The sequence below is a fragment of the Astatotilapia calliptera genome, chromosome 20 (assembly GCF_900246225.1).
Source record: "Astatotilapia calliptera chromosome 20, fAstCal1.2, whole genome shotgun sequence".
Classification (NCBI taxonomy): Eukaryota; Metazoa; Chordata; class Actinopteri; order Cichliformes; family Cichlidae; genus Astatotilapia; species Astatotilapia calliptera.
The window spans coordinates 2,209,207-2,232,856 of record NC_039321.1 but is presented as its reverse complement, the minus strand read 5'-3'; the positions used below and the strand labels follow the sequence as shown (position 1 = coordinate 2,232,856).

The window sequence follows — 23,650 nt, the reverse complement described above, 5'->3', positions numbered from 1 at the left end:
AGTATCATCGTCATAAGAATTATTTCATATTTAACACATAAAGTGACTTGAACTGTCCAAAAAATTGGTTAGGCAGTGAAAGCATGTTGGACTGGAGTCAGTGAGAATCTAAGATTAGTTAGAAATGTCATCTCTGGATATTTAAGTGTGTTTTTACAGTAAAATCAAAACCACCTTTGAGTATTTCCTCATCACATGCTCCACAGTAGTTTAAAAGGTGTGACTGATCATGTGTGATGATGAAATCCCATGGCTTCTCGGTTGTGTTCACACTGGAGTATAATAGCTGTGAGAAAATGTTGAGCAACACAATTATTTCCTGTTACTCCACCAGAGCCACACTCACCTGATGGCAGCTAGCATGAGCTCAGCTGGCTGGGAGCTCGTGGCTTCAGGCTGAATTCTGGGTAGAGGCAGAGGATCTGTGGGAGCAGAGCTGTGAGTCCGGAGAGGGCTGCAGAAACTCTACTGCTGCTCTGCAATCAGGCTGCTCAGCCACAGGCCTATACTCCTGGCAGGAAGAAGGACGCTGAAAAAAGACTTGTGAGCTGAGCTGTTCAGCTCAGAGGTGGTGTGTGTGGGTATCCTGTTCCTATTGCACTCTTCCAGTTTGAGGGTTCACAGTTCCTAATGCTCCTATTACCACTGAGACATTTTGTGCTTTATTCCTACACGTTTGCTCCACTTCTTCCTTCAGTGCCCTGTCCTTTACCCCATCCTCCTTATTTCTGATGTTACTGTCTGCTGGGATTGCCACATCTATCACAGCTGTGGCTTTCCGTTCCCTGTCAGTCACCACTGTGTGGTGGTTGGCCAGCAGCCGCCTCTCTGCCCAACAGGACCTCAGCCTGCTATTCTTTCTCAGCTGCCTTCTGATGTGTCTCCTATCAGGCCTTCTGCAGCCCTGATGCTCGTGCACACTATCCCAGCCACTTGGTTGTGCCTCTCGGCGTCTGCTGTTTCAGCTCGTATCCTACAGCCTGCTACTGTGAGCTGGACTCTCTCTGGGTCACTGTTGCACAGCATGCAGCTTGCATCCTGTGGTAGCTTGTGCTGTGGTAGACTCCTGTCTCAGTTTATCTGGTGCATAGGGGCCATGGTCAGAGCCTCTGCGATGTCCTTCAGGCCGGCTTATTTTAGCCACTTCCACTGTCTCTCATCCATCGGTCATCATCAAACATCAGAATTTCACAAAGAATCCCAACTTTTAGAGCCTGTTTTATTTCCATCAAACTGCTGTAGGACTTTTGAATTCAGTTTCATAAACACAAAGTTGAAACAAGTCATTCAACTTTCATAATTATCAAGATAGCGAGATCATTTACAGTTATTCTGGTCTCTGGTGTGTCTTAGCATCAGGAAGAATGAAAACAGTATTAGTGAGCAGGTTAGGAGGTCACTATCAGTCCTGTATACTTCATTCATACTTCATTCTAGGAGAATGAAAAATTAAGAAAATAATTGCTTGAAGTTCATTCGGTTATATGACCACAGACTCATCTCTACAGATTGTTGTGTACTGTTCTTCTTCTTTTGGTTGGTCCTTTTAGGTCTCCCTACAGCAGATCAACTCATCCATGAACCCCCTCTGAGGTTTCCCCTTTTCCTCCTGCCGGGCAGCTCCTCTTCAACATCCTTTGTCCAGTATATCCACTATCGCTCTCTGTGCATGTCCAAACCAACTTTGTCCCTCTGACATACTAATATTCTAACCTTGTCCATTGAATGCCTGAACATCTCCACCTCAGCCTCCTGTCTTTTGATCAGTGCCACCATCTCTAAACCACACATCACAACAGGCCTCACTACTGTCTTTTAAAACTTCCCTTTCACTCTTGCTCTTGCCTTGACACTCACTCCACCCTGCCTGCCCACACTCTCTGTTTCAGCTCTCTTGTGGACTTGCAGCTTAAATTATCAGCTCAAATAGCTGCTGCAGCCCTGGATAGATGCACTGTGACCCCTGTGAACAGAACGCTTCCAGTGTTGTGCCAAAAAGTGATTAAAGGTTGGTGGTAATTAATATAGAACCTGCCAGACACATCGCAAACATATCTCTCATAAATGATACGACTTTAAGTATATTAGACATAAAAGCACACAGAAATCTGTTTTTGGTAGTCCATCGCTTTGATCTCACTAATTGCGACGACTCAGTGAGCATGTAGCCCCCTCTGCTGGTCGGACCCGAAGAGTGCATGTCCTTATATGGCAGCTGCCCGATATCCAACCCCGGGCCGCCTCCTCCTGTAGGCTGCGGCGGGTGGACAGCCCCAGGAATAAGGATACAGCTAGTCAGCTGTGTGCGTGTGCGGAGCCCACAAACCCCGACAGGATCGTGCGACTCCCAGATCCCGACCCGCTGGGCTTCAAACTTTACTCTGGAGGAGCTGGTATGGAGTAAAAGGAGCGGAGGGAGTGCGGGTGAGTCCCGCGGAGCTCGGAGTTCATGAATCGGAGGTGGAGGAGCAGCTCGTGGAGTGTAAACAAAGTTTTCTGGGGTAGCTTGTTAGCTAGTTAGCCGTTAGCGCCACAGCCCAGTTGATGCAGTCATAAACAGGAATGTCAGCTTCAAATTAGAGGGCGGAGACTTAAACGTCTAATCCACGGTGCTCGGATAGATTAACAGGAGCTGTGGGAGTTTTCCGCTTGAGCTGCGGGGTGAGTTCGTCCAACCTCCGGAGAGCTAACTAAACGCGTTTATCGTGTGATGCTCAGTAACTTTGAACCCCCCGACAAGCAAAGCTGTTAGCTGGTTTGCTAACGTCACACTGCTGTGCGTGTTAGCCTCCACCTCTACAAAATACACATTTTATTACTGGTGTCCACAGCTGATACATACTTGTGTATTTAACGTTGTTTCTGGTGTTGACTACATAATAATTATCTGAGGCTTTCACGGACGTCACGTAAATTCTCTTTCCTCGTGCTTAATAGTTGTAAAGCGTATTCAAACTTGTTTATATTGTTAATAGTAATTGTTATAATTGTTTGTTTAGCATTTTTTTTGCGTAAAGATGCAGCCTAAAAGAATAGTAAAAGTAAAACAAACAAAAAGAATGAAAGAAGTAGAAAAAAGATTTGATCAAACAAAAATTAATTAAAAATAAAACTGATGGTGCCCCCCCCCCACCCAATAAATAAATAAACAAATAAATAAAAGTCCAATTTAAATACAATTAAAATGAAAAGTGAGCAGCAGACGAACAGATGTTAATCAGGATTCACTGTTGCTGTCACTCAACCAGCTGTCAGCTGAGTTGCTGACTCCCAGCTCTACAGGTTAAAGGTGTTTGTTCTTGTTTTGGTGGTTTTGGAATAATTTTAGAAGAACACCAAAACGGATAAATCCTAAAATCTTGTTAAACTCCTTTCACAAACAGCCCAGATATACATGTTACAGAATGCAGTCTTTAGCAGTGCATGTGACTCAGTTTACACAGCCTATCCTTTTTATGTGACATTTTATAATCCATCGACCTTTATTCAGCTGTAACTTTGTGTTTAGCACTTTTCTTTTACAATTCTTGTCTAAACTTTTTATTCTCTCTGTATGAAGATAAACACACCAAAGTAACAAACCAGTCTAATTTTCCATACGCTCTGATGCAGCCTGCTGGATGGCTTAGATAAAATGCATTACAGTTGATGTAATGCAAGCACAGGAGAATGCAAATGAAAAAGTATTTTTAGATTAGATAAACTATTTGAATCATACTGTTCAGCTGGAACAGGGAAGGGTTTGTGGCTTTATGGATCCACTATGATCACTAATGTTTCATCACTAGAGGTCAAATTGTTTATGAGCAGAGTCCATCTGCTGGTTGTTTTGTAGGTGATGTGGCTCTTTTGACTTCATCAGACAGCGACTTCCAGCTTCTACTGAAAGTAGCATTAGAATTAGTACTTCAGAGTCTAAGGCCATGGTTCTCAGTCAGAGTGCAGTGAGTCATCAGATGTGTTGAAAATGCAGAATTGGTGAGCGAGGCATCCTGAGGAAGTTCAGCAGGCCAAAGCCTGGCTGCAGGCTGACTTAGCAAATCGGTGCATTATTAATGTGTGACATGGTTTCCATTGAGAGGAGCTGCCAGCTCTGTAACTGGAGCCAGCTCAGTGGGTTTGTTTCACATGTGGATCAGTGTGTCTGCAGTCTCTTCCTGACCTGGATTCTAAAAGTGAGTGAATTTTATTTTTCCCTGTGGTGCTGATTCACAGTCCCAGACACAGAATAGAGTGATTTGCAAAGCAATTCAAGTCTGTGTTATAGAAAAATAACACAGAAAATAGTGCTGTTTTTGTCAAATAAATGCACTTTTGGAATTTGTTGCCACAATGTGTCAAATGAAATTGCAGCAAGAACATGTTTCGTCTTCTTTTAACAGCACTCTGTAAGAGTTTGGGACCCGAGGAGCCCAACTGATGGACTCAAATGTTTTTCCATTCGTGCTTCAGGGTTTCAGCTGCTCAGCTGTTCTGGGCCTCCTTTGCTGTATTTGTTTTTGTGTGTTGTTGTTTTGCAGTTCTTATGAGTGGGTCACAGATGTGGACTCTTAAAACTACAAGTCTAAAAAAGGAGAAAGAAGACAAGAATATACCATAACCAAATGTCTTGATGCACCTTCATCCAGGCAAGGACATCCCAAAAAGTTGAGACTGAAGAAGTCACTCCCACTGAAAACGCTACGTCCAGATGAACAGAATCTACTTGGGATACCAAAACATTCCTCAGAGATTTTGGTCTTTATTACATGACAGCAAATGGGTTCTACTTGACTGAGATCTGGTGACCGGAGGCTGTTTGAGTCCAGCGAACTCAGTGTCATGTTCAAGAAACCGGTGTGAGATGATCTGCGCTTTGTGCACTGCTGCTGTTGTGCATTTAAAGATGTTCTTCTAGGACCCTGCTCGTAACAAGTTGTTTGAGTTAATGTTGCCTTCCTGTCAGCTCAAAGCAGCGTGCTCCTTCTCTGATGCCATCATCAAGGCTTATTCTTCCACAGAGCGGCTGCTCACTGGATGTTTCATTGTAAACCTTGGAGATGTTTGTGCGTGCTTGGTTTGAAGTTTATCACTGCTTACTAGAGATGGACCGAGCCGATATTACGTATCGGTATCGGTTCGATACTGACGTAAATTACTGGATCGGATATCGGAGAGAAATAAAAAATGTAATCCGATCCATTAAATATCAAAAAAGCACCTCACAAAACTTGTGACACGGTGTAACTCGGCTCATAACCGTAGCATAACCGTAACTGCCTCTCTCGCTCTCCGGCTGCTACTTCAATCATGAAACTGATCAATGATCAGCTGATCGGCTTTTCTGTCGCGAGTCCGTGTCTCTAGTTTGCTTTTGGCCCACTTTGCACCAGAAAGAGCAAACCAGCGGCTGAACAACAGCAGCACGTTTAAGCTTGATCAGCTGTTGTTAGAATTTATTTAATATTACTTTCTAATATTTTTCTACGTAGCTGACGGCTGGTAACTGTGCAGGGGCGGATCTAGCAAAGTTTAGCCAGGGGGGCCGATAGGGCATGAACAGGGAAAAGGGGGCACAAAGACATACTTTTCTTTCTTATTCTCATTTAAAATGTCTAGCTTTTAATAAATAATTATCTGACACCCAAAGTTTTAATCTTATGTAAAATATATAGAAGTCCATTACTGTATATAGTAACTGTTAAGTCTAATATACCCTAGTAAGCTATAGTACTTTTTCCTTTGGGAACCATCTGTGCAGTCTGCAGTTCTGTTGAAGAAATTTGTTGAATCTATTTAATTATTCTTGAAAAAGAATTTATTTCTTCTTTTTTTTTTTCACACTGCATCAAATTAAAGTTGTTTACGTCGATTAAGCATCATGAGGTGGAGGGTGGGGGGTGGTTCCCTATTTTGTTTTGTTGTTTTTTTGTTTTTTTGCTGGGAGTTGGAACCCTATCAGTTAGGTTGCTTAATATTTCTGCTAAGTACTCTTTAAAATACCAGAATAGGGAGGATGGTGTAGGTTTAAGTTTATTAGATTGATCAGTATTGCTGAATTATGAAATATATTGGGTGCAGTGTATTTTTTTGCATACAGGTTTAACAGAAAGCTTTAGTGTTGTTGTTTATTTAAACTTGAGTATGAACTCATACAAAATGCAGCAAGATATTAAAAAACAGTTTTATTGATTAAAAAACTATCAGATTCATATCGGTATCGGCAGATATCCAAATTTATGATATTGTTATCGGACATAAAAAAGTGGTATCGTGCCATCTCTACTGCTTACTGAAATCGGTTTGTTGGCATGTGATTTGAACAGGCCTACCTAATGACGTGGCAGGTGAGTGTGTTTCTAAGTACAGCTTCGTTATCAATGCTACATATACATCTACATGCATGTAGATAGTTCATGCAAATGTATACAAATTACATGCAATGAAAACCTGTGCAAAACTAGAATGAAAAAAACAAATGAAGCTTTAAAATAATATTATCAGAAGATGCTTTAATAAGTAATAGATAAAATGACCTTGTAATCTTCTATTTCTTTAGGCTCCTCCCCCTGTGGTGGCCTGGCAACATCATGGCGTCTCGGCTGTTGGACCGCCTGAAGCGCTCGCTGTTTAAAGATGGTCAGGGGCTGGAACCTGAGCAGGAAGAAGGTGGCGGGCCGGAAGAGGAGGCGTTCAAGCAGGAACGCTGGGAGGACGAGCTGGCGGAGGATGAGGAGTGTGTAACCGATCGGCTCGGAGGGATGCTGTGCTTCGACGGCACAGACGGCGGTCTGGAGGACGGAGCCGAGGGTGAAGGGTCAGGACAGGACAGCGACTCTGACTTCCTGGGAGAGTCGATGGAGGATGGTCCCAGCAGCATGGGTGAAGTGCTGTTCTCTCTTTTCACTCGATGGACCTCGAGCAAAAACATTTTAATGTCTGAATCTGATTGAAATCAGTGCAGATCAGCACTGATTCAACATCTGTTGAAATTCCTACATACAAGAATGACCTGAATGAGTATTCTTCAATACGGGGCGATCGTTGGGAGTTCGTCTTGTAATCGGAAGGTTGCCAGTTCGAGCCCCTCTCGGTCGTTGTGTCCTTGGGCAAGACACTTCACCCGTTGTCTACTGGTGGTGGTCAGAGGGCCTGGTGGCGCCAGTGTCCGGCAGCCTCGCCTCTGTCAGTGCGCCCCAGGGTGGCTGTGGCTACAATGTAGCTGCCATCACCAGTGTGTGTGTGTGTGTGTGGATGACTGGATATGTAAAGCGCTATACAAATATAGGCCATTTACCAATACTGTTGTTTGGTTCAAAGACTTAGCAGACATTGATTAATGATCAGCAGCAAAGTCAGACTGGGCGGCTGTGACAGAGTTTATTTATCAGCTATCGATAGAAAGTAACAAAAGTTTACCCAGCGATGGAGCACACAACAGCTCACAACCTAGCAGCCTGCAGTTAATACATACGGGGATGTTGTTCATAGTTGTACTTATGCTTTAGAGATGTTTTTATAGCTGAAACCAATTAACAGAAACTATAATCTAATGTAATATGTTAGCCAGCTCCATGGTTACAGCTCAGCAGCGTTGATCTCCAGCAGGGGAGCAGTTTAGCTTCAGTCCACTGGAAGCTAAACTCGAGGAAACCAGGACATGTTGTACTCCCTGGTCACCTGACCTGGCTTTCACCTGTCTTTTGTAGACACCAGTCCAGTGGGTATTTCCCCAGTGGGCCACTCCTCCTCTTCCTCCTCCTCCCTGCTGACTCGGCAGCTTCAGGAGAGCTGGAGGAGTTTGCGCGGACTCAGTGGAGGAAGCTCTGTGTCCTCTGTGAGATGGCAGACGGACAGCGTGTTGTTCGAGGTGACCGACGCCAGCGTGGTGCAGGACGGCTCCTCAAAATATGTGGTGAGTTGGCAAAGAGAAAAAAACTGTAACACAATAACCAAAACAGACATAAAAGCTTCAAATCCAGGCACTCTAGATTTGACAAAGGCCTTTAATTTATTGGTCTTAGGACAAACAAATACACCGACAGGTATCAGCTTGTCCCTTCTTCAGGCTGCTGAAATACGAAGATGCCTACAGAGCAATTTGAGCTTCAGGGCCACAGAGAGCCCCTGACCCTTGTATCTTCTCTGTGTAAAGTGCTGGTGCACATCCATAGATTGGATTTGGATGCTCTGATCAGAGTCACGTATACGTAATAGTCTCTGATCCACAGGTGATGTTTTAAATGTGCCGTGGGACAGATCTGTGCGCCGTGGAGCTCAAACTCTTTGCTCTCCATTTCTCTCCAGCTGTACACGATCCATGTGATCCAGTCTGGCGCGAGCGATAAGATTCCTGCCATCATCACGCGTCGGTACTCTGACTTTCGGCGCCTCCATGCCACTCTTCGCCGTAAACACGGCGAGCACATGGAGCGTTTCTGTTTCCCACGTGAGTAAACCTCATGTATGCTGTCTTACCTTGATGCTGTGGTTGTTACAGTGGTACAGGGAAGTAAGAACTTCATAAAACATGAATGTTTGGTTTGAACCTCCGCAGGAAGAAAACTCAGGAGGAACTTCACAGCAGAGACGATCGCTAAGCGGAGCCGGGCGTTTGAACAGTACCTGTCTCACCTGTGTTCCCTGCATGCCCTGCGGGGGGCGCTGTGTGTCCGTCAGTTCTTCTACTTAACCGACTTGGAGACTGGACAGCTGCTCATCAGGTAACTCTCATAAACCTCTGTCTCCTCACCTTTATCCGTCAATGTCAGTGTTGTGTAAGAAAACTTAACAGGAACAAAGTGAAATGATCAAAATGCTCTCAGTGCTGAAATGTTATACTGTTTCTATTACGCAGATAGTGAAACAGGCTAAAAAAACAAAGAAGGTATTTAATAGATTAATAAAACTTTGAGTTAAACTATTGAGTCATCGCCAATTTGTGCTCTGAAGCTAGCTACAGTGTTTGCGCAAATTAATTACGCTGTGTGGTCAAATATTAGAGGAAATGTGTCCAACATGCACTCTTTGTTGATCAGTGTTGGGTCACTAGTCAAAAAAGTAATATATTACACATATTACAAATAACTAGGGATGGGTATCGGTTAGGTTTTATCCGATACCAGTACCAAACCGGTGCTCAAACGGTGCTCGAACCGGTGCTTAAAGAATGGAGAACACAAAATTGGTCCAAAAACCTCTCATGTTCAGCTGTTTTTTGTAAAAAGATAACAATGTTAGCCTTTTCTGCAGCTATGGGGCATATATGGCATCACTCTTGGCTGGAAGCAGTGCTTAAACAATGGAAAAAACACAAACTTTGTCCAAAAACTTCTCATGTTCAGCTGTTTCCCACTTTTTCTTTGGTCATTTTAGCCTTTTTAGCCAGGGTGAAGGGAGCATCTGCCATCAAACAAGAAGACAGCCGCATGTAGCTACGACGGTGTTTGCTAGTTCACCTTACATGCATTAATGTAATAACGTGGTTAGCCTACTCAACGTAAATTACACACGAACAACATTAAGCTACTCACGCAGAGAAGAACGGCTGCTGCTGCATCATCATCCTCATCATTTCTGCTACACTGGCAGGGCTAGGGGCCAGGACTCTCCTCTTCGTGTTTTTGGGGGATGTTGCTAACTCCGGGTCCGATAACAGGCACCACACCCGCAGTAGATGTGCTCGGTGTGAGGTCTCGCAGCAAGCTATTAAATACGGCGCATTTCTCGGCTTTTAACAAAACGCTATGCGTCGCCAGGTGTTTCATCAGATTTGAGGTGTTACCTCCTTTGACAGTATCACAGTATCAGCTTAAAGCACTTGTTGCTGCTGAGTTTGCATCTTTTGCTGTGAAGTACAGCCAGACTTTGACCACTTCGCCTTGGTCATTTTTAATCTGTAGCTCTGCTCTAAAAGGACGTACGTACCTGGACCCGCCTACTACGCTCGCAAAGGTAAAATGATTGGCTGGAATCCAAAGTGTGTGACATCCGGATATTGGATGGTTACTACCGTTTATGTCAGAACAGGTGCCATCATGGCACCGGATACCAGTACCCATCCCTACAAATAACACTTTAATTTAAAGTAATGCAGTACGTTACTTGGTTACTAAAGGGAGATGATAATTCATCACATTTATAACATTACTTTCAGTTTACTCTGTAAAACAGCCTGAAACACATTGTGTCATAATTACTATTTAACAGTATAAACCTGAGGCTACAGCCCCCCGCACCAACACAAACTCCTAATGTATTTAGTTATGAACAAAAAGCCGACAACACAAAACGAAGATGAAAACCAACACGAAGAGACTTTAAAGCCATCGTCACGGTGATTCAGGTAGAAACGAAGGCTGCAGCCTGACGGCTCATCCGTTTGTTATACGATGAAGTTCAGCGGCGGCTCGCTTCACCGTGGTGCCTTGCATCACTCTGGGTTTTTGACTAGCTTAGCATTAGCATGCTGTCTGTGCAGGTGCTTGCAAAGAGTCGAAGTTGTGTTAACAGCATAATACAGTTGTTTCTGTCCTGGATACAGTTGACCATTACGTTCTTGCCCTTTTGTGCAATAGAAATAAAAGTTGTGTCCATCTCAACGCTGTAAACTTCTATTTTCCTTCTCCAGTAACTGATTGCAGAGCAAATGTAAGAACCAATAAGCAGGATCGATAGGCAAGTAGACTAATAATTCCAACTAGGAAAGGTTCTCGATTGCCATCCCTACTGAGTACACACTCATACAATAACTACTTTGCTGCACTGAAACAAACATTGCTTCAATATCCTTTTTGATTCTAATGGTTGACTGTGGTTTACAAAATAAGCACCGTTTCCTTTAATTAGACTTCAAACAACCAATTGAGTCCACAAATTCATCAGGAAAGTGTTTACTGACGTCAACTATCAAGTGAAAATATCAAGATTTTGCAACTAAAAGACTCATTTAAGACTCATTTAAAATGAGGCCATTTAAAAACAATGTGGATCCACATTTATTTAATTGTATTTATATAGCGCCAAATCATAACAACACTCACATCAACAAAGAAATATAGTGAGAAAACCCCAGCATTCAGATGACTCACTATAAGCAAGGACTTGGTGACAGTGGGAAGGAAAAACTCCCTTTAAAGAGGAAGAACCAGAAGGGGCAGCCGTCTGCTGTGACTGGTTGGGAATGAGGGGAAAGACACAAGACAATAGAGTAACTGTGGAAGAGAGCCAGACTGTCCATCTTTTATATACAGTACATGCATAATGCTTTGGTGACGAGTGTTTCCTCAGGGAGTTTCAGTTTTTGTTTATAGGTTTGGCTTTTTTTCAACTCTGTAACCATAGAAACAACTATAAATGATATAGAGAACAAATTTAGCGTATGCCTTAAGGCAGGGGTGGGCAAACGTTTCAGGTAAGAGGTCACATTACGTTTGAAAATTTGACAGGCCAGCACCAGATGCATACTGTACATATCAAACAGAAGCCTAAAAAGGCCTTACAGTGACAAGTCAGACTCCCACGTAGCTTGTGCCTCTCGATGACCCCAACACGCTGTCGTACAGGTCCTCTCCACCCATTTTCCCCTTTAGGAAGGCCAAAAACTCCTCCGTTATCCCAAAATTGTCATTATTCCCATCCATTCTATACATCCAATTTCTTGCGCTTATCCGGGGCCGGGTCGCGGGGGCAGCAGAGAAGCCCAGACCTCCCTCTCCTCAGCCACCTCCTCCAGCTTATCCGGGGGAACACCAAGGTGTTCCCAGGCCAGCCAAGAGATATAATCTTTCCAGCGTGTCCTGCGTCTGCCCCGGGGCCTCCTCCCGGTGGGACATGCCCGGAACACCTAGCTCAGGAGGTGCCCAGGAGGTGCCCATCCTTGTCAGATGCCCGAACCACCTCAGCTGGCTCCTTTTGATGTGGAGGAGCAGCTGCTCTACTCTGAGCCCGTCCCGGATGGCTGAACTTCTCACCCCATCTCTAAGGGAGAGGCCAGCCACCCTTCGGAGGACACCCATTTCCACCGCTTGTATCCGCGATCTCGGTCTTTCGGTCACTACCCACAGCTCGTGGCCATAGGTGAGGGTAGGGACGTAGATCAACCGGTAAATTGAGAGCTTCGCTTTTACACTCAGCTCCCTCTTCACCACGACGGACCGGTGCAGCGTCCGCATCACTACAGCTGCAGCACCAATCCGTCTGTCGATCTCCCGCTCCCTTCTCCCATCACTCGTGAACAAGACCCGAGATACTTAAATTCCTCCACTTGGGGCAGGGTCACGTCCCAGACCCGGAGTGGGCACTCCACCCTTTTTTCTGGCTGAGGACCATGGCCTCAGATTTGGAGGTGCTGATTCTCATTCCCACTGCTTCACACTTGGCTGTGAACCTTTCCAAGGCAAGCTGGAGGCCCTCACCTGATGAAGCCAACAGGACCACATCATCTGCAAAAAGCAGAGATGAGATCCTGAGACCAACGAAGTGAAAGCCTTCCGCCAACTTGGCTACTCCTAGAAATTCTCATTTCTAGTCATTATTCCCATTGTTTAAAATTCAAAGCTGAGCGGTGTCTCTACTTTCGTCCAGTGCCAAAGAATACAACTCTGCTTTTTGGTTTAGCTCACTAGCTAAGTCTTCATCAGCTAGCTCAACACAGTGAGTCACTGTCCTGCGTGATAAGCTAATTTTTTTTCTAATTTGTTCAACATCCCTGGACGCACTCTTTGAGAAACTGCCCTTGCTGGTATTTGCTAATTTGAATGCCAGCAAACAACTTTGTGCTTGATTCTTGGATGGCACTTTGTCGGCTAAAAATGTTTTGCTGATTCTGCAAACTAGCTGCCGACCCCGTTCTTGCATTGACCGGTTGTTAGCATTATTAGCATGCTTGGTGGAAATGTGACAGCTGATGTTGTATTCACATCTAGACATACATCCTTTGACTGAGGTGAAAAAGTATAAACACTCACACTCGATGTTTCTTTTCTTTTCTGAGCATGAGACCACAAATCACTGCGCCTAATGCGCCATCTGGTGGAACGCCAGGCATTACAGGACAAGGTCAAATGAATGCAGTCATAATTATCATCTGATTTGGGCAATTCTGTGCTAATCTTCGGCAGGCCAGATTAAAAAGACCAGGATGTGGCCCGCAGGCCGTAGGTAGCCCATCCTGCTTTAAGCAGAACTCTGTTAGTCCAGGACAGAACAGCGCACCTCAACATCTCCTTAGCCTGATGCTTATTTCTAAATGTACTGTAAGGATAATATTAGATTTTCTTGTGCATTTCTTGAGTTTCATTATTTATTGAGCGGTTTGCCACTGAGTGTTTCACTGTTCAGTTTGTCTTGTTTCGTTGAGGGCGGGACGTTACCAGGATGCCTTGGGTCCTCTGCTCAATGCCAAGAGACTGCAGCAGAAACTGGGATGGGCAAGTTTCTATGACAACCAGACTCAGGCCCCTCCTCCAACCTCCTCCCATTGGTTCTTCACCCTGGTGGGACTGTCGAGCTGTTTCCAGCAGGTGGACCAGCTGGAGGAGGCTCGAGATCACTGTGACCACGCCCTGCGTGTTCTCACCCCCACAGAAACTCAGACTAACACAGAGGATAAGCCCCTCCCACCTGACAATAAGCCCTTCCAACCGTCGGAGACATCGCGTCTGGATGACGACAGGCCACACCCCTTGCTGTTGCCGCTGTTACGAGTGATGGTTCGGCTGTCGTGGCAGACGGGAAAAGACAAGCGACAGTGGGAGGAGCTTCTGCAGCATCTGGAGGAGCGGTGGGTGGGGCTAGACAATCATCCAACCATCAAAGAATTTCTGGTTAAACACAACCTGCAGGATGGCGAGGGTGAGGGCTAAAGAGCGCGCACGCTGCAGAGGGCAATCAGTACGGTACGGGTCGAGTGTTAGAGCCACTGCAGGGGAAACAAAGCCGAGATTTTCAAAATAAAATCTGAATGTTTTGAGTAATTTTAGTTTTATTTCTAATAAAAAAAAAGTTATTAAAGGGAAAAAAGTTTCACCCATAAAATCTGCTTTTTAATGTTGTGACGTTGGGCATTTTAATGTGGGATTGGAGGCAGCCTCAAGTGGCCGTTAGAGGAACTGCAGCTGTTCACACGAGTTTGGTTTCAGTAATAAAACCAAAAACATTGTTCTGAAAAAGAGTGATGTTAATGTAATGAAAGAGTAGGCCTCAGTAAATATCTGGTGGAAAGAAGCAAATCACAGAAGCTTGATTACAAAATGACGGAGCTGATGAGACTGAAGGACAGTTCACCTGAAACTCGGCCAGTTCAAAATCTCAGTTTTTATTCCCCCTGACAGCGGCTGTAATACTCTGAGTACTAATGGATCAGTCAAGGGTTCAGTCGTAATTTCAAAGCCTTAAACTAGTTCAGTGGTCTTTGTAGGTCCGATGCTTCACATGAGTTTTGTTCTTAACCGTGACTCCTCACAGGATTTCTAAAACAACAGCCTGTTATTCTACTTCAAGAGGAACTTCTACAATATTTAAGACTTTTCTTTTTCAAATAAATTTATTTTGAAAATTTGATCCAGTCGAAGAAAAAAAGTGTCCACATCACATTTTCAGAGTTACAATCAATGAAACTGCAGAAATGTTTCGTAGAAACGTGAGGAGCACAGATTAAGAACAAAGCTCCAAGAAGGAAGCAGAGGAAGGAGAAAAGGCTGCCTCAACAATCACGTTTCACTCTGTGACTCTGAGGAGGGAAAACACTTACAGTTTTAAAAGTCCTCTGACTTCCTACTAAAAGGTTTACTGATGATTAACAGTGTTACATATTGCAGCATTTAAAAGGGAGCAAACGGTGCCGAATGTAGAGACTCCGTGAATCTTGTGGACGATGCACGACGGGTTCAAGGCGCCTTTAAATGTTTCACAGCAGAAAACTTTGATTGTATTTGAGCTCTGATGAAAACCACAAGACGAGCGACACACGTGCAGAGCGCGTCCTGCAAAAACAAATGACAGTCAAACTTTAGTATCCATCTATAAATCGATATCGGTAAGTGAGGCGGGGCTTTCTACTCATGTTGAGCACTCAGAGGCTCCAGGCCTCATTCACCCAGTCACGCACACATTCATGCAGTGCTTTTATTCAACACTCAGCCATCCCATATTACTCTGCTTATCCACTCGCTCTCGTGTTCGGCTGCTGTGGCGTCGATCCGACTGTGCCTGTAAATAACAGTACTGTGGCGCACTGAGCTGAATTTATGTTACTGCAGTAAATGACTAGAATAGGTCTTTAGGTCATTTTAAATATATTTATATTCTTAAATGTTTTGTTCGTCATGTTTTATTTCAAATGGAGCCTTTCGCGTTCCTCGCACTGAGGAATTCAGCGTCAGACGCTGTCACACATCCCTGCTAATATATACGCCTGTTTCTCTTATTCCTGCATATAAATCAGTCACGTTCACCATATTATCAAACTGTGTCCGGTGTGGGTAAAGCTCACAGGGCTGAGCAGGTGGATCATATGGCTTAAGGCTGTTGCAGAGGCCCGGGCTTTAATCCATCCAGAGGCCTTTCACGGTTCCCCCCGTCCTTTCTCTGTTGTTGCAACACAATAAAAACTAAAATCACCAAAAATATACTTTAGAAAAACCCTTTTTTGGTTGCAGGGTTAAAAAATATAGGCACCACGTTATCTGAAGGTTCTGTTAATTGATGGCTGAACTTGACAGTTGAGCTGGATCCATGATCAGTGTCTCAAGTCAATTAAAAAATATATGCATGTTCAAAACAAGATCTGTGGCACACTAAGTGTACATTATTCAGACAGTGCTGCAGGTGAGCATCCTGCTAACTCATTTAGTGCTTTAAAAGGTTGATTGAATGAATATGATAACATATAAGGCCTTATTTATTTATTTTTTTAGAAAGAGTGAAAGTATTCAGTGCCTTTCTAGATTTTAACGAGGTTGTGATCCACCTGTGCACCAGGAATAAAGGGAATTGTGAGTGCAGGTCAAACAGGAGCTGCAGAAACTCCACAGCGCACCTGTAAAGACCTGAGCTGTGACACAGTCGCGCTCACACTGAGCCTGCTCTGTGTGTGTCTGCGTTATTTACTCTTTGTGAGAGAGCTTTCATTTCACAGCTGAGGAGTAAAGCGACTTACTTGCACGTGTTTTCCTCCACCTGCACCGTTTCCACCTGCAGTGGAAAATTTCAGCGGAAAGCTTTGCCTGCTGCCGGTGCGTCACATATTCAGCGGTTAAAGAGGCGTTAAATGAGAAACGCTGTTTATCTGGAGGAACACTTAGCGCCTCTCCTCCCCCCACACAGCTCTCACAGCTTCGCAGTCATTCGAAGTAAAATCTGCGTGCTTTTTACGTGGATGCGGTTACTGTGGAGACCGGCCCGAGTGGACGGCCACACGAGACAAAAATAGACGCGAGGAGCTGGATTTACATCAGCAGGAGAAATGTCAGACAGGACTGATGGATGGAGAGGAAAACAGGTGATTAATAATGAGGGACTAAGCAAAGTTGCCAGCGCCGTGATTTTGGGGCTGAAGGTTGGACACTGCACACGTAGAGATTTATGCACTTACTGTGTCACCTGTCATGTAGAAAAGCTGCTGATTTGTCAGATGTGAGTGCTGCAGGATCACAGTACATGTTCAGTATTATGCAGAGTTCTGTTATATCCAGCTGTTCTGCCGCACTACAGAAACCCTGCAACGCTCTCAGCTTCACTTTCTCATCTAATCTGGTAAATGTCTGTCTGTGTGCAGCACTTTATGCTTCTCTTTATGCACTCAGGACCATCAACCCTGTGATGAGTGCAGGAGCAGCTCTGGCTCCTGAGCTCCCTCTATACTGAAGGTAGAGTCAGAGAGGCCACTGCAGAGGAAGCGTGTATACTGGAGACTATGCACAGTTAGGCAGTTTCTCACTTCAGTTGTGTTAGCTGTGACCGTTACACAGTAACTGTCAGCCTGCTCTGGTTTCATACACACCACAGTAACCACAGGGCATCGAGGGGGGTCAGTGCATTCACACCCCGACTGTGAAATACTGTCAGACGATGCTAGTGCTACAGAAGCATGTGCAGGGCGTCCTTCGGTCTCAGCGCGTCTTTGAACGTAGGGCCGCTCCTGCAACTAATGATGATCTGAGTAAACCTGAACCTAAGTGACTCATCAAAAAGCAAGAAAACACTTGGAACAGTTAAATCTGGTTTGATGTCCACACAGCTGAGCCGAGTGTTTTAGTGCATCGCTCTCTGATATTTCAGTTTGAGGAAATGAGCGGCAGTGTGTCAGAATAAAGTCCTGCAGGATGCTTCGTGGGGCTGTTGTCTGCCTTACTTTCCACCTCACATGTGTGCAGTTTCCCAGCACAGAAGGAGAAGAGTGGGTTGAACCAACTAATAACTCTAGTGCCGGACGTCCTTATTTTGAAGAGCTGTTCAGGGACGGCAGAGGAGTAAGTGATTTTAACCCACTTCTTACTTTCAGTTTAAGCAAAAAGGACTTTCTGAGAGGTTCAGCTGAGATTGTGGTTTGGGTTCAAATATGCTTCTTTGCTGCATTGAGGCTGCACAGTGCTTTAGATGAACACTGTGCAGCAGCAGGTTCTGCAGGATCTGACAGCTTCAGGGCATTACACAAAGCACCTTTCTCTCTGCTGATCTCACAGCTGATTGGTTTAGACCAAAAATGTGGAACGTGGTTTCCCCTCTCAGCCTCTGCAGCTCTCCATAGCTGCCAGCTGTCTGTTAATAACAGATGACATTATCATTATTTTTATTTTTACATTACAAAGCCAGTCTGTACAAAAAATATGAAAGTCCTCCACCCGGAGTACTAGTTTCTGGAAGGTCACACCTGATTTCTGTTTTCTTGTTTTTGTGTCTTTTAACCTGAGCTGCAGTTTGCAGTGAGAGCGTTTCTGTGTTTTGTGACACTGACGTGAAAATGAAAACAATCATTTGAGCTGTTAATCGCATGAAATGTGAAAAACTGCAGTTACTCTAAATGTGTCTCCTGCTCCTCGGCCAGCTTGATGAATTTTTATTTTAACGGTGTTATTTGGGCTAAAGCTGACACAGACACGTCACAGATGTTTCTAATGGTTTGAAAATGCACTTGTTGTGTCAGATGTGCAGTTTTCAGTGCAGACTGTGTGTATCCCACTTTATGCAAGCGCAGAAACACGTGGAAGAAATCTGTGCGTGGGGAGGCTTAGCGTGGATCTTTTGGCCTTTGCAGCAGCACTTCATCGTAGAGCTTTATTCAAGTTTATTTTCTGGAATATGTTTGTTACAAACTGCAGATCATGCCTTTGTTTTTCTTCATGTGTGCATCTCTGAGATGATTCTATTCTACTTTATTATAGTAAGAAATGTGAAGATCTTGACAGTTGTATAAAATTATAATAAATATATATTTTTCTTTTACTAGATGATGTCTTGTTTTTATCTATATGCCCTGAAAGCAAACTGATGATGTTACCTACTGACCGAGTCTCCTATCAATCATTTCTTTAGGTGACCTAATGTAACGCGTTTCCAAAGAGCTTGTTGTCATATAACACATGTTTAGCTTCATCAGTTTGCTCGGGCACCCATAAATTTTCAGCGGGGTCAGGTGACTCTGGAGCAAAGTCTGACAGTCAGCACTCCTTTTCCTTCTTTGGGGTTCAAGTAGCTTTTCCTAGATAAGGTGTTTTAGGCTCCTTATGCTGGTGGGTTAAGAATCCTCCACAAAGATGTAAACCAGCGAGAGAAAGTATCCAGGAGTGATGGACAGGAGGTGAAATCTGGAGCCAAATAAACTTTTAAAACAACATTTTAACTTAAAAGGACAAGATTTCATTTGTTAAATGTTAAAATTAGACGAGAATTTCCACTGTTGATAAAAGGAGTTCAAGTGGATCAAAAACATTCGTTCGTGTGGAAAACGACACTGCTGCCAAATCAAAGACACTCTGGGCAACAAGAGCCTGGAAAGAAGGCTGTTACCTGAGGAGCAACACTGCACAACAAGCGAGTGTAGGTCTGCAGGGAGGTGGCGCAGAGGGTGGAGCAAGTCTCTGAAGGATGTGGTTGATGTCCTTTACCCGTAGAAACCTTCAGTCGAGCCTCGATCCCACATCGATGAAGCCTCTGTGACGCTGCACTCAGGTCTGCACAGTCAGCAGTTTGTCCTCATAACAGGTGAGCAACGGCTGCAGGTTCAATCGAGCTTCTATGAGTCAGGTAAATCCATTAGTTTCATAGGGGCGTGGCCAAACCACCGCTCCTTCCAGAAGATTTGTTGCAGTGGCCGCTCCGAATGCAGGTGAGTTTAATTCAGGTGTTCTCAGGCGTAGGGATCCTGCTGTAGGATTTCTTTGTTATCTAAGCCAGAGCTGTTGAATGCAGATCGCTGACACGGCAGACTAACATCTTTGAAATTACAAAGTAAAACATTTTGCTGTGGCTGTCGTCGTCGGTGACTCTACAGTGTGACGGGATGCGAGCAGGTGGGAGGGTTTCTGAGAACGTGAGATGGGTGCGTTTGTGTTTGGCAAAATGAGATTCAAAGGCAAACACAGAGGTCACAATATGAGCCTGACTGTGTGCTGAGCTCATCCTAATGTAGTCCAGGTGAGTGATTAGACGACGAAGAGCTAATCACTCACTCGCAGCTGAGGATGCAGCTGGAATTGGTAAGCAGCCACACCTCTGAGAGGACGCTCAAACAGGAAACCCGTCCACCGACACAGAGGTGGCGGGACGGCATCGAAGACACGCAGCGTTTCCTTTTGGGAGCTGATGCAGAGCACTTTAATCACAGTGACAAAGATCTCTGCCTCTGACGCACTTATTGCAGGATTCAGTCATACGTTACTTTAACAGCACGGTGTTAGCTTTATCTCAGTCTGCATACTCAGACACTCACTTTTTATTAGCCATAAACAAAATAAGTGAAATAAGGTTAGGGCTTGAAATTGTGAAACAATTTTCCAAAACAAACAACATTTAAATTTCAGATGTGTCAAAAATATTATGGCCTTGAGTTTGTGTCTTTATTCTACTTTAACCTATTGTCTCCCATATCTCCTCAAATATATCCAAAGTTTCCCGTAACGGTATGGAGAGTGTATGTAACCCATATGTGCAAAAAGTTTATTCTGCTGTTGGACCTTTGATGTCATCAGACACACAATATGGCCGTGACCACAGAAACCTTACACGCCTGATGTTTTAAACCTTGTGTCTGTGAGGGGCAGCCAATCAGAAGAAAGCTGTTTTAGGCAGATGAACTGAAAGGATGCACCAAAGCTCGATATAAGATATGCAAAGCTGCTTGGTTAGAGTCCAGGAGTAAATACGTGGAGCTGCACATGAACAGAGCGGGTCCCCTTTAACGATGGCGGCAGTGATGCCTCCTGATGACCAGCAGAGGTCGCCCTCTCTCAGCACATTTAGTCATGATGACGCAGTTGGCTTTGAGGTTCCTCAGATCCTCTGATGGAGGAGTTTGCTCAGTGTGAAGTACATCGCGGGCAGTTGTGTGTGGCAGCTGTGCGGGGGTGAAACAGTTGGACGGTGCAGAGCGTGCAGGAAACGGACCCGCTCTCAGATTCAGCCCAGGTGGCTCGCTGCTGCTTTTCTCTGCACAGCTGACGACTGTAAGCTGTAAATCAGGCCTGTGCGAAACATTACCATGGTGACAAGGCCAAGAGCTGAGAGCTCAGCTTCTGTGGAAACACCAGTTGCTATGGCAACGGTCAGAGCAGGAAAGAAGCGCCAACATGGCCGTCGATGGAAAGCGTCACGTCCGAACTCGGAGCGCGGTCACAGCTAATTTTTTTTCTCGCCTCGCAACGAATGAGGGGAAAATGAAAGAAATCTCAGTGACACCTGTGACTGTGTGAAGCCGAGCGCTGGCTGTCATGGAAATAACTCATTTGGTACAGAAAGGGTTTCACTGGTCTGCTTCAGACTAAAGAGGCTCTTTGTGGTCAGTTTCCAATCCTCATGTTTGTCCCGGGACGAGAGCTGCTGATCCTCAGTGGGAAACAAATCATTTTAGCTCCCTTCCAGCTCCTGTAGTTCTACTCTGTTTCTGATTGGTTGCCCTTCATAAACGGAAGGTTTGAACAACAGGTCTGTGGGGCTTCTTCGCTCAAAGCTTTATGTTTTCATTCTAGAAATTCACAGTGTGGCTTTGCATTACTCACCGTTGGAAGAAATCCTTACTGTGCCTGTGAGCTGTGCTTGAAGACGGCACAAAGAAATGAGCTCATCGTGTTCAGCAAAGCTTGCTTGTAAAGCCTTGAGCTGAGCGTTTTCACCTTTGTTACTAACAGAGATGGGCAGTAATCCGATTACTTTTTTCAAGTAATGACTAAAGTAAGGGATTACTAATGCAAAAAGGTAATTAGATTACGGTTACTTTCCCGTGAGCACGCTGCGTTACTGCGTTACTAAAACCGTGATTTTTTTTTTTGCGAGAGTGTCTCATGACAGTGACGTAAGCGAGTGCGACATTTGTGGCAAAAGCTGTGTGCAGATCAACAATGGATCATATATCGAGTGCGGGAGAGAGTATGAGCGTGCAGCGTTGAAAGCGTGGAAGTTCTGACCTTACTTTGAGTTTGATTCCGTAAAAAGTGACAAAAACATTAGCGTCCGCTGTTTGAAGAAAACTTCTTTTTACAGCTAAAAAACCGTAAACTTCACTGACATGACGGCTGTGACACACCTGCACCAGGGCAAACCTCCGCCTGCCTCACTCCTGCTTTACAGGTGAAAATAGAGCAACAGGACCGCTGAGTCTTTGATGTTATTTAGTTTCTACTGTGTTTTACTTGCATCTATTTGAAAGACTGAGTGTAAACACAAAAAACTTTTATTTTATGTGCTGGAATGTGCAGAAAATAGGTTTAAATGTTAAATTAATTTCTTCCAGTCAGAGAATGTTGCAGATAATTTAATATATGTTTGATGCATAAAGTTAAAAGATTAAAACTAATAAAACAAGTTTTAAAAAGAGACTTTTCCATTTGATTACATTTTATATGATGATTATGCAGAAAAAGTAGAATTGGGATTGATCTGTCGCTTCATTACCTATTCAGGGTGTAAATCGTGTTGTTAAAAAGTAACTAAGTAACTAATTGCTTTCAAAAATAAGTAATCAGTAAAGTAACAGGATTACTTTTGGGGGGAAGTAATCAGTAATTAGTTACTGATTACTTTTTCAAGTAACTTGACCAACACTGGTCACTAAAACCAGGTGTTACAGGTGAGACAGATCTGACAAACTACAGATCCCTGCTTGGTAATCACATGTTAAATACCCAGACATCGGGTCTTTGGTGCTGCTGTAGTAGGTTATGCTAAGGTCATTCCCATAGTGAAAAAGAGGGCCATCATAGGGTCTGACGCTGGGTCCAAGCCCTGATTCAGTCAGGGTGCTGTTGCCTATCCTGTAGAGGTCTGTACATCCCCCCATGGTTTCCTCCATCCTCTTGAGACTCTGCTATGAGACAAAGCAGGCTTATCTATCTGTGTCAGAAAATAAGGAAAAGAGGAACAGGATGGAATCCAGTCTTCAAGTCTGACATCATTAGCCATGCCTGGGCCCAAACTCTGCTGCAGGGCCCTAAGTCTAACGATCACTGCGGCATCACAGAGTTAAAAACTGTCTAAATCGTTTCATCTGTAATAAAATGATCAGCGTTGCTGCTTTACCAGGTGTAACAATTAAGTTTAACATCCATGAAAACTGAATTTATGAAATTTAATGGAGTTAGAAGTTAGCAGGAAGTTAGCTCGCTAGTTTACACCTAAACGTACAGCTCTGCTATCACTTTGACATAAATGAAGACAGGAAGGTAAACAGCAGTGACGTTTGTAGTGTTACTGAAGTTGGGCTAGCTGGTATATAATGACGTGCTATGTGATTGCTAGCGACACAGCTACGTTAGCATAAACAGTGAAGCTGGAGGACGAAAACTAACTTTTTCCCACTGGATAAAAGTTAACATGAGGGTTCCCGATGGTTAGGGACAAATGCAATCGCATGGCAGGAAGCTGTAAACGGGCCAAACTTCAGTCGGGAGAACAACTGAGATAATCCATCCACAATACGAGGTTAGTCATTCATATACTGCTGCATGGGCTGGGCTGTAAGGTTTTAAAAACTAAGCTTTAAAATGATTAGCGGTAATAAAAACCTAGAGAGGCCGACTGTGATCACTGACTGTTTTTAGGGGCTATTTGAGATTAAATAGAACAAGATACAAAACATTAAAGCATGTTAAAAACACAACAGCCTTATTAAATGCAGACTACTTTGGGCCCGGAAGCAGGATTCATCACGTCATCACTTAAAGACCGGATAGGTTCTCATTTAGGGAGAATTGGAAAACTCGTAACTCCTCCCACCTGCAACTCATCATAAGAAATTAGTTGTGTTTCTGTATTTGACTGCAAACATAAAGATGGGCAGCAGAGAGCAGGGTCCAGCTCATCAACATATCATCTAAACCTGGTTCGCCCCAGAGGAAAAGGCCACGTCCAAAACATTTGTCCACACTATTCACTTAAAACCTAAAGACACACAACTCACAACACGCATGTTTAAATGTTCACAGTTTACTGACATTTCTTTACAGGAGTTCTGGGTGAT

The 23,650-nt window shown here is 44.1% G+C and overlaps 1 protein-coding gene across 2 annotated transcripts; it reads left to right on the top strand.

Moving 5' to 3' along the window:
- The first annotated feature begins 66 nt into the window (after positions 1-66).
- On the top strand, positions 67-13,970 carry snx21 (sorting nexin family member 21). Of its 2 annotated transcripts, none has more exons than XM_026154783.1 (6): positions 67-2,424; positions 6,539-6,861; positions 7,689-7,894; positions 8,287-8,428; positions 8,537-8,702; positions 13,340-13,970. In XM_026154783.1, the coding sequence occupies exons 2-6, from the start codon at positions 6,570-6,572 to the stop codon at positions 13,842-13,844; spliced, it is 1,311 nt and encodes a 436-aa protein (XP_026010568.1). In that variant the 5' UTR covers positions 67-2,424; positions 6,539-6,569; the 3' UTR covers positions 13,845-13,970. The 2 variants fall into 2 exon arrangements, with proteins under 2 accessions (XP_026010568.1, XP_026010569.1); XM_026154784.1 differs by lacking the exon at positions 67-2,424 and adding an exon at positions 2,431-2,661.
- Positions 13,971-23,650: the final 9,680 nt, after the last annotated feature.

Coding starts and splice junctions, on each gene's coding strand:
- snx21 (XM_026154783.1), top strand. CDS start 6,570: ATGGCGTCTCGGCTGTTGGACCGCCTGAAGCGCTCGCTGTTTAAAGAT. Junction 6,862..7,688: donor GGATGGTCCCAGCAGCATGG/GTGAAGTGCTGT, acceptor TGTCTTTTGTAG/ACACCAGTCCAGTGGGTATT. Junction 8,703..13,339: donor ACTGGACAGCTGCTCATCAG/GTAACTCTCATA, acceptor TGTTTCGTTGAG/GGCGGGACGTTACCAGGATG.